Raw genomic sequence first — 8,963 nt, 5'->3', positions numbered from 1 at the left:
GGGAGAAGCGGACTCGGGCCACCTGCCCGGCGAGGAAGACAGGAACTGGGCCGGGCCGGGCCGGGCCGGGCAGGAAGCAGCCAGCGCAGCCAAGCCCGGCTCTCTGCCTGCGAGGAGCAGGGCCCTAGAGGCAGGAGGCCGGGCACACACCTCATGGGGGAAGGACCCTCAGGTCCGAACTTTAACAGCGAAGAATCCCGTCTGGACGTGACCCAGAAGGAAGGACCCAGGAGCTGCCGTCACAGCCGGGCTGGGCGGGACGAGGGGCAGGTGTGCGCGGCCGCTGCCATTCCCCGGACCCAGGACCCTGGACCCTGCTTGCTCCTTGGGTCTGACACAGCATCGGAGTCACAGGAACCAGCCCGGACAGGCTGAGCCACAGGGTGGAAGGCCCCTCGCTGTCAGCTCTTGTCCCCGGGGGACTTGCTCTTGGCGTCACGCTTATTTCCCAGCAGCTTCAGCACCTTCACCTTCTTGAACTTCCCCTTCTTGCTGCTCTCGGATTCAGCCTCCTTCTGGAACCCTGCAGAAGAGAGAGGGAAGCCTCAACAACTTGGGGGAGGGGAGAGGAGGGTTGTGACAGAGGCCGGCACCTCCTCCCGGGAGCCCTGGGCACGTCACTTCGCCCTCAGCCTCTGGTTCTTTGCCTACAGAACGGGAACCATATTCTCTCCCAGGGTTTGGCAAGGATCCGGGACAAAGGAATGTGCGGTGTCTGGAGTATGGCATACGTTTATCTTTAAAAGGCTGATTCCTAGGCCGGTGCTCACAGCTCCGTGGGTTACAACACAAACACTGACTCAGAGCTGGAAGGAACCTCAGAAATCATCTCTCCGTGCCCCGACTTTATAGACAGACGAGAAAATGTGGGTTTGCAACGGACTAGCAGCTCTTTGTAGATGCCAGGCCCTGGCGAAGTGCTGCCCACACATTTCCCAGTATCCTCAGCACACACCTGGGAGGCGGGGCCTCTGCAGGCCAGGAGAGTCAGGCTCAAGTCCCCCCCTAATACTCACCAGAGCGGCTGGAAGCCCAGCAGTCTGACGAGTCCAGACGCAGCCGCAAGGCCACAACATGAGTCACAGTGGAACTAAGATTAAACCCAGGTCTCCTGACTGCCCACTCAGTGCTCCCTTAACCGCTGCAGGCCCTGCCTTATTGCTGGAAGGTACTGCTATTAGAGCCCACAGACTTCTAAGACCAGCTGCAGCTCTCCGGGAGGAAGGCAGAGCTCGGTAAACCACGCTGGGAAAATGCTCACAGCACACCGGTGCTCCCTGTGGGCACCGGGCAGCCACACCCACCCTCCAAGGCCAGGCCACAGTCATCCTGGCCACAGGCCGCCTGCCTCGCCACACACGGCTTCCCAACAAAACAGAACTGGGAGTTGGCACACGCCATCCCTGTAGTGCCCACTCCACCCCTCTGTTCAACCTGGAGTTCAAAGGGGCCGGGGCCGTGGAGGGGCCTCACCTTTCTTCTTAATCATGGCTTCCAATATCTTATCTTCCTCTTCCTCCCTGAAACGAGAAAGGGAAGCTGAGTGTCCCACAGGAGGAAGGGCCAGAAAATCCCAGTCCCTTCCAGCCTCCGACTCCCCCAGGGTGAACAAGGGTGCACAGGGATCGCTCAGTGAGGGCAGGGCTGGCCCGCCTGCTCTGAGCCCTTCCCCCAGGAACCCCCGGGGAGCCATGACCAGCCTGGTCACCTCTGCCGGTCCTCATCCAGGCAGTTGACAATGGCATCGCGCTGCTCGATGAGAGTCACCATCTCCTGCATCAGCACCTTCTCCCGGTCCCGGTCTTCCTCTGTCCAGTCCTTTTCTGCCCAAGGAGAAAAGTTGGGGGTGTGAGTGGTAGGAAACCCCCCTGCCTTCCCAGGAAGCCAGGCAGCAACCCCTAAGTGCTGAGTTCGGGCCAGCCCTGTGCCAGAGGCCAGGACGGAGGAGCAGATGGGTGGGGAGTCCACGTGTTGGGAAAGAGGAAGGTCATTATAGAAGCGACCAAGGTTACGGGGCTGCCTACCAGAAACACCACCCGTGGGGCTCAGGAGGGAGCACAGCACCTGCTCTAAGCACAGAGACCAGAGACCAGCGCATGCAGACGGCCTCCTGCTTCCGCGCATTCGTTCGTTCACAAATGCTCACGGTGGTTTCTCGGAGGAGGCGGGATGGGGCTGGGCCTCTGAGAACCTCCCAAGGCGGCTGGCCAGGGGAGCAGGGGTGGAGAAAGAACAGGGAGTCCCAGGGGTCCTCGTGCAGGAGAAGCCCGGTGACCCACGTGGCTTATTGGAACATTAATGCCATGAAGGAGGGCAGACTAGAGGGGACCCTGGGGCAGGGAGCCCAGCCATGCACCTGCTGCTCCTCCAGTCTCCTCTCAAGAATCCTCACGGACCACGTCAGGGGCCCACCTGCCCCTCAGGATCCTCCCACCCAGCCCACAGGCCCCCGGGGATGGGTGCCCACGTGGGCCTTCCCTCCACACCTGCCCCTTCCACTTCACCTCGCACAAGGCAGGAGCAGGTGGCCCTCACAGTTCTGGGGACAGCTCGGGCTTCAAGTCCCCCAGTTCAAGTCCTACTCTGCCACTTCCCAGATCTGGAGCCCGGGTAAATTATGTCACCAATCTCCATGGGGGGAAGCTGAGGGTCAGGGAAGTCAAGTCAGTGATCAGTGTCACACAGCAAGGATGGAGCCCGTATTTGAACCTGGGCGACCTGACACTCGCCATCTGCAGCCCTTATGGTATCTATGGGGCCTTATAAACCAGTCCCACCCGCCAAAACAACCTTGGGGACAGGTGACAAAGCTAGGATGTGCTGTCACCATGCAGAAGGCCAGAGCCAGGCTGGCCGGGCATACAGGTGCTGTGCCCACTCTGGCCACAGGGTGTCGCTGTGGCTCCCTCCAGGGTGGCCACGCCTTAGCCTTCCCTGAGATTTGGGAGTGACTACTCTCCCAGGGACACTCTGGCCTCCGGGCCTCATCCCACCTCCCAACTTCCCCAGTCAATGGAGAGGCAGCACCGACCCCGCTGGCAGGAAGGACTGTGTCTACAGGGTCGGGCCCAGGTCAGAGACACAGGTAGAAGCCCAGGTCCATCCATGGGCAAGACTCCACCTCTCGGGCTCACCTGTTGGTGGAAGTGACGGTGCCACACCTGGGCCACAGGAAGTGGTCAGAGCCCTGGCTCCCGCTCTAAACACTCCACCGTCCCTGGGCCTGCAGCTGCGGCTCCCATGTCACAGCCACGGACCCCAGCTCAGCCACTTAATAACCATCATTTCCGCCCTTCAGGGGCCACAGAGGATTTCCACACCCACTGTCACCTGCCCCAAGAACACCCTGTGAGGTAGGTACCCTCATCCTGTCTGACGCCTGAAGCCACTGAGGCTCAGGGAGGCCCCGCCCCAGCACATTAGCAGCAAAACACAGGATGGTCTGCCTCCACCCCGGCCCTCCAGCTGCCCCTCCACCATCCTGAGCCGGTCCTGCCCCTCCCTCCCAGTCATCCTGAGTCACGCTGTGCAGGGGATCCCTCCACCCCCTCCCAGTGCGGGGCAGGTCCTGCTGAGAGTTTGACACGCTTGCTCTAGCCTGAGGGCGTGAGCCCAGAGCTGTCATCCACTCATCAGAGCAGCCCTGGGCTCTGGAGCCTGAGCCCCGCCCCCGGGGAATCCGCCCCCCCACACGTCCCAGGAGGGGGCAGCCACAGGTGTCTGTTCCTGAGCTTGGTGCTCTGTGGGCCAGTCATCTCCAACAACATGTGTCCACACTCCCCTGCTGGCTCAAGCCTGTTTATAACCTGATGCAACCCAGACGGCACCTCCCAGCCCTCTCCCCGGCCCTGTTCCCAGAGTCGGTGTGTCCCCTTCAGGGCGCTGTCCGTCCACTGCCCAGCCTGGAGGGGAAGGACGGGGCCGGCTCCCGTGTCCCAGGCCTGGGTGGCGCCAGAGGGCACGAGGCTGCACGCACCTGGCTTGTTGAGGAGGCACCTGACCTCATACTCCACGTCGGCCTGGCGCTGCTCCAGGTTCTGCTGCTTGAAACTGGAGGGTGGGAATAAGACGACTGTGACTTCGGCCCCACGCAAGGCGGCCTGGCCTGCGCCGTCAGTGACGCAGGAGGAAGGCGGGAGTCCCTCCCTTCCCAGCTGTACGTCCCGGGGCGGGAGCGGGCCCAGGGCGGAGGACTCACACGTAGATGAGCTCGGACTCCCGCCGCACCAGCAGGTGCTTCTCGTGGATGAGCTTGAACCAGTCCACCAGCATGTCGTCCTCACGGCCCTCTGCAACCAGGTCCCACTGAGCCCGGGGCTGGCAGCTGGGCCCGGCCTCAGCGAGAGCGGCACCCGCCACCCCACGCCCGCCCGCCGGCCCTCCCGCAGCTCTCGCACCATTCACCCCGCCTCGCAGCTTCTCCTCCAGCAGCACCCCGCGGAGCTCCAGGGCGTCCAGCTGGCGCTCGATGGTGTCCACCTCTCGGTGGATGTCCTCCTCGGGGATGTACTGGTCAGCCTGGACCTGCCCGACGGCACCCCGGTCACCTGAGGAACAGCCACCCGGCCCTGCCTGCTGCCAGGAGCTTCACGTTCTCGGGCCAGCACTGGCCGCCACAGGCCCAGGGCCCGGGCGCCATCCCACGCCCTTTGCAGCACCCAGGGTGGGGAAGGGTTGCTGTGGGCACAGACACAGCTGCTCCATGCCCCTGGCCCCAGCACCAATGGGCACACGCAGAGGGGGGCACAACTTCCTGCCTCTCCTGGCAGGCCTGCCCCTCCTCTGCCACTCCCTAGGCGACATCCCAGTGTGGGTGGCCTCGCTCTAGAGGTACACTGGAGAACACTGGTCCATCTTACTGGAAGAGTCACGTGAGTGCTTTGATCCTTGAGCTACTATTAGTAATGAGCTAGAAGCACCACCCATTGCTCCTGCTTGCAAACAGCTGATCTGCTTGAAATGCCCCTGGTCAAGTTAACCTTCCAGCTGGACCACCCACGCGCCCCTCTCCAACATCTGGGCGCAGTTGCCCAGGCAGCCCACCCTCCCCAAGTGCCCCACCGGGAGCCTGCGGCTGCCACGGAGGGCTGGGCCCGGCAGCCTGGAGCTCCCAGCTGGTACCTTGCGCTTGATGAGCGGGAAGCCGTGTCCTGGGGCAGGTGGCCTCGCTGGCTTGGGTCCTTTGGTGGCTTTCTTTGGGGCTGGGGACGCTGTGGGCGACGCCTTCCGGTTAAAAGGATTCTCCTTGCAGGAAGACTAAAGGCAGGTGACACGACAGAGGGTAAGTCTGGGAAGGGAGCAGTGGGACTTTGGAAAGCAGGGGAGGGGGCCCCCCCGCAGAGAGGCATCTCCCAGCATTCAGTCTCTGAGGCCCTCAGTCATCCAACACACCTCCCATTCCCCACCGCCCAGCGCGGCTGCTGCCCTGGAGCGCGTACATATGCTTTCAGTGGGTATTGTGATGCCCACTTTACCTCAAGGTCAGAGAGGTTACTAAATGGGCTCAAGTTCATGCACTTCCCAAGGGCCCAAGCCGGGCTGAGCATCTGTTTCAGGGCAGGGCGGGCAGCCATCCAGCCCTGGAGCAGTGGTCAGGTCTTGGGAGTTTAGGGCCAACAGAGCTGTCATAGCTCATTCAGGCCTCATAACCGCCCCTTCCCCAGCGAGGACTCCCAGGCTCAGAGAGGCACTGCTCCCTGCCCAGCGGGGCCCAGTCGGGAAGTACAAAAGCAGGGGATCCTCCCCTCCCCCCTCCTCCCCCCTTCCCCCCAACCCGCACCGCCTTGCATCTGGCCAGCAGGTGGTGGAGAGCACCTCCCGCCTGCCCAGGAAAGAACCCTCTCCCCGCTGGCCCCTTCGTGCACCAGAGCGTGCACCAGAGGGCCTGTATCTCTCTGTGTGTCTCTCTCTCTCTCTCCCAGCACAGCCGGCAGCCCTAGCACCTCCAAACCCTTCCCCAGCCCCTGGAAACAGAGGGGTCATCAGGGCCCCATGGAGAGGCCTCACGGGCTGTGGCGTGTTCCCCGAGTGTTTCTCCAGCAGCCGGGGAGGCAGGGGGCCTGCTCACCCCCTGTGCAGCCCGGGGAGAGGTTCCCTCAGGGGTAGCTGCTCCGAGTCCAGGCACGGCAGGGAGGCAGGTATGGTTCCCGCAGGGCAGCACCCACCCAAGACCCCCTCTGCTGCCCACAGTGCCTCTGCCATCCTCTCCTACCCTTGGGGTTAGGGTGTGAGGATGCCTCAAAAGGAAGCCCACTTGCGACTCTACCTCCTCTCTCCACAGTCGCACCCCGAGGGGCTCAGCAGCGCCAAACAGCCTGAAACCCCAGCCCCTCGGGGGTCCTCAGCCTTTTCTCAGACACCATTCCTTCACACCAAGAGGGTGTTTAAAGGGAGCGGCCTAAACTCACCCCCTCCCCCACCTCCCACCGAGGAACCCTGGGGCTTCTCAGAGCCGCTGAGGCCTAGAGAAGGGGCGGGGCCAGAGAAGGGGCAGGGCGGCCTTCTCCAGGGTCAGCAGGTGGGTGGCAGAGCTGGAAAGGCAGCCTTGGCGGAGGTCAGGGAAGGTTAAATGCCTGAGAGGCACATGGGCAGAGGCTGGACCAATAGCTCAGCTGCCTCCCCAGCCTTGTCCTCTGTCGGGTCAGACCAGGACCACAGCTGCCCCATAGGAGCCGTCCTGCCACTTCCCCGGGGGCTGGACCAGCCTTGGCCTTCAGAGAGCTCAGCGTGTGGGGCGAAAGTGGACGATCAGAACCTGGAGGCCCAGAGGGGCTGTGGCTGCAGGAGAGGCCCCTCAGGAATAGGTGCCCAGAGGAATGTCCTGACCCCTGGTGACCCCCGTTCTTGGCGTGGGAGTGAAACAAGTGTGCAGACAGCCCACAAAGGTCCTGAGCTCCCTGGGATGGTCACCTCATGCCCACTCCACCCCCGAAAGGAGACGGAGTGCAGGACGGGCCTGGGAGGGCCTCAGGGAGCAGAAGGGTGGACAGGAGGACGTGCGGATGGATGGTGGCTGGGTGAGTGGATCCCGGAGGGAGAAGTGCATGGATAGGCAGGTAAGCAGGTGCCTGAATGCATCAATGCCTGCAGGCCAGGCGGGTGGACAGGTGAAGAAATGGACGGGAGGTCTGGCCGATGGAATGACAGACAGATGGATCTGTGCCTCAGCGAATGGGGTGGCGAATGGGTAGATGGACATGGCCAGGTCAGTCAAGAAGTAAAAGGCCAGCAAAGATGGACGGCCACGGACACTCCTGTCCTGAGACCAGACCCCATCACTGACTGACAGGCCAGCTTCTGGGCGAGGGTGAGGCACTCACCTTTACCTGGAGCTGCGGGGAGGAGGTGCCAGGCAAAGGCACGGGGACCTTGTCTCCCACCAACAAGAGCGGGGTGGGGGCAGCGCCACTGCAGGGCTTGGCTGGCTGGGCACCCGAGCTGCCCCTCGTATTGGGGGCGAGGCCAGGGCTGGCTTGAGGCGTCCGGTCCGGGGTGGGCTGCGCCAGCTCCCCAGAGGAGGACAGGGAGGAGCCGGCAGAGAGGCTGGCAGAGGTCCCGGGGGTGCCCGGAGCGTGGACAGCAGGCTCTGAGGAGCTCTTGGGCACAACCGGCGGCTCCAGGAGGTCCCCACCGGCGGGCTGGCTGGCGCCCTCGGACGACAGGCTCTCCACACTGAGGGCCGGCGACGGGGTGGCCGAGGGCGGCTCCGAGTGTGAGAGGCGGGAGGCGTGGAGAGCTGTACAAACAGATGAGCAAGTGGGCGCCACGCCTAACACGGTCCCTCTCCACAGGCCTGCGGGTGGCCTCGGCCACCATGTCCTTCCACGTCCACATGGAGCCCGGCCCCGAGGACCCGCCTCTCACGTTCTGACCCACGGCTACCACCTCCACTTCCCCTCCCATATGTGACCCGACCCAAGCCAAGTTTAAAAGGCAAATCTGAAAACAAACAAACAAAAATGAAATAAACGGGGAAAAATAAATAAAAATTTTAGCCTTAAAAAAAAAGGCAAACCTGCCAGGGGAGGGGAGGCGCAGACAACACGGAAAGCGAGGCTCCACCAGGAGCCGGGGAGGGAGGGAGGCAGCAGGAGCGGAGGAGCCGCAGCCTCGCGGCGGCCAGCTCTGGGCCAGGCTCTGCCTGCACCACTGAAATACGCCTCAAAGTGTCGTCATCTGCATGTAAGGCAGCAGGCGCAGCAGGAAGGCACTGCCCGGCAACAGCTGGGGGTGAACCCAGCGAGTCTGCCTCAGAGCTCGTCTTGTCGTCTCGTTGTCTGCGTCCCACGCCGCCCACCACCTCCACTTGGCTCAGTTAGGGGCTCTCAGGGCTCCAGCAGGGCCAGAGTGGGGACCCCAGACCACCTGCCTCTGATCATCTCCAACCCGCTCTAGGCCCCCCAGTCTGAGGGGCTCCCCTGAGGTCTCGGAGGCAGCCGGCCCCCAGCCACGGTGGAAGGTGACTGGGCCCAGGGCTAAGCAGACTGCCAGCCGGTGCCTGGAGGGGCGGGAGCGCTGGCAGAGGGCATGCGCCCACCACCACCAGCTCCCAGATGAGCAGACGAGGACAGACACAGGGAAGGAACTGCTCAGAGTCACAAGGGCCGAGTCACACAGCCAGGTCCGCCCAAGGCTGTCAGCGGCGCCCAGAGGGGAGTGACTGGCGAGGCTGTCACTAGAGAGGCCAGCTAAGCCCTGCCATGCGCTTTCCCAGGAGCCAACGCTGTGCTCAACACTGCACCTGAGAACTCTCACAGCAGACCTGCGAGGGGGCCACAGAGCTAAACGCAGAGTCTAGGGTCTGGATTCAAATCTTGCCTCTGCTGCTTAAATGCTGTGAGGACCTGGGCAAATCACTTACCCTCTCTGTGCCTCGGTTTCCCCACCTGCGAATGGGGGTAGGGTACCTCTCTCACAGGTTAGTTCCAGGATAAATGAGGGGACACAGGTGAACCACCTGGCAC

At 63.0% G+C, this 8,963-nt stretch overlaps 2 protein-coding genes across 2 annotated transcripts in view; both read right to left on the bottom strand.

The window, feature by feature from the left end:
* The window catches only part of POLR2F (RNA polymerase II subunit F), an 18,346-nt gene extending 18,057 nt beyond the window's left edge, over positions 1-289 (bottom strand). The window contains exon 1 of the mRNA XM_014467746.2: positions 151-289. Coding sequence (XP_014323232.1) covers positions 151-155 — 5 coding nt within the window. The 5' untranslated portion in view covers positions 156-289. The remainder of the gene's footprint in view (positions 1-150) is intronic.
* Positions 290-323: 34 nt separating this feature from the next.
* MICALL1 (MICAL like 1) overlaps positions 324-8,963 on the bottom strand; it is a 15,610-nt gene continuing 6,970 nt past the window's right edge. The window contains exons 4-11 of the mRNA XM_023743788.1: positions 7,326-7,735; positions 5,122-5,256; positions 4,398-4,524; positions 4,199-4,289; positions 3,977-4,050; positions 1,709-1,823; positions 1,474-1,520; positions 324-523 (exon numbers count right to left, since the gene is read on the bottom strand). Coding sequence (XP_023599556.1) covers positions 402-523; positions 1,474-1,520; positions 1,709-1,823; positions 3,977-4,050; positions 4,199-4,289; positions 4,398-4,524; positions 5,122-5,256; positions 7,326-7,735 — 1,121 coding nt within the window. The 3' untranslated portion in view covers positions 324-401. The remainder of the gene's footprint in view (positions 524-1,473; positions 1,521-1,708; positions 1,824-3,976; positions 4,051-4,198; positions 4,290-4,397; positions 4,525-5,121; positions 5,257-7,325; positions 7,736-8,963) is intronic.

This window comes from Myotis lucifugus, unplaced genomic scaffold (genome assembly GCF_000147115.1).
Source record: "Myotis lucifugus unplaced genomic scaffold, Myoluc2.0 scaffold_413, whole genome shotgun sequence".
In the NCBI taxonomy this organism is placed as follows: Eukaryota; Metazoa; Chordata; class Mammalia; order Chiroptera; family Vespertilionidae; genus Myotis; species Myotis lucifugus.
Note: the sequence above shows the minus strand (reverse complement) of the source record. Positions and strands in the feature narration are given on the sequence as shown.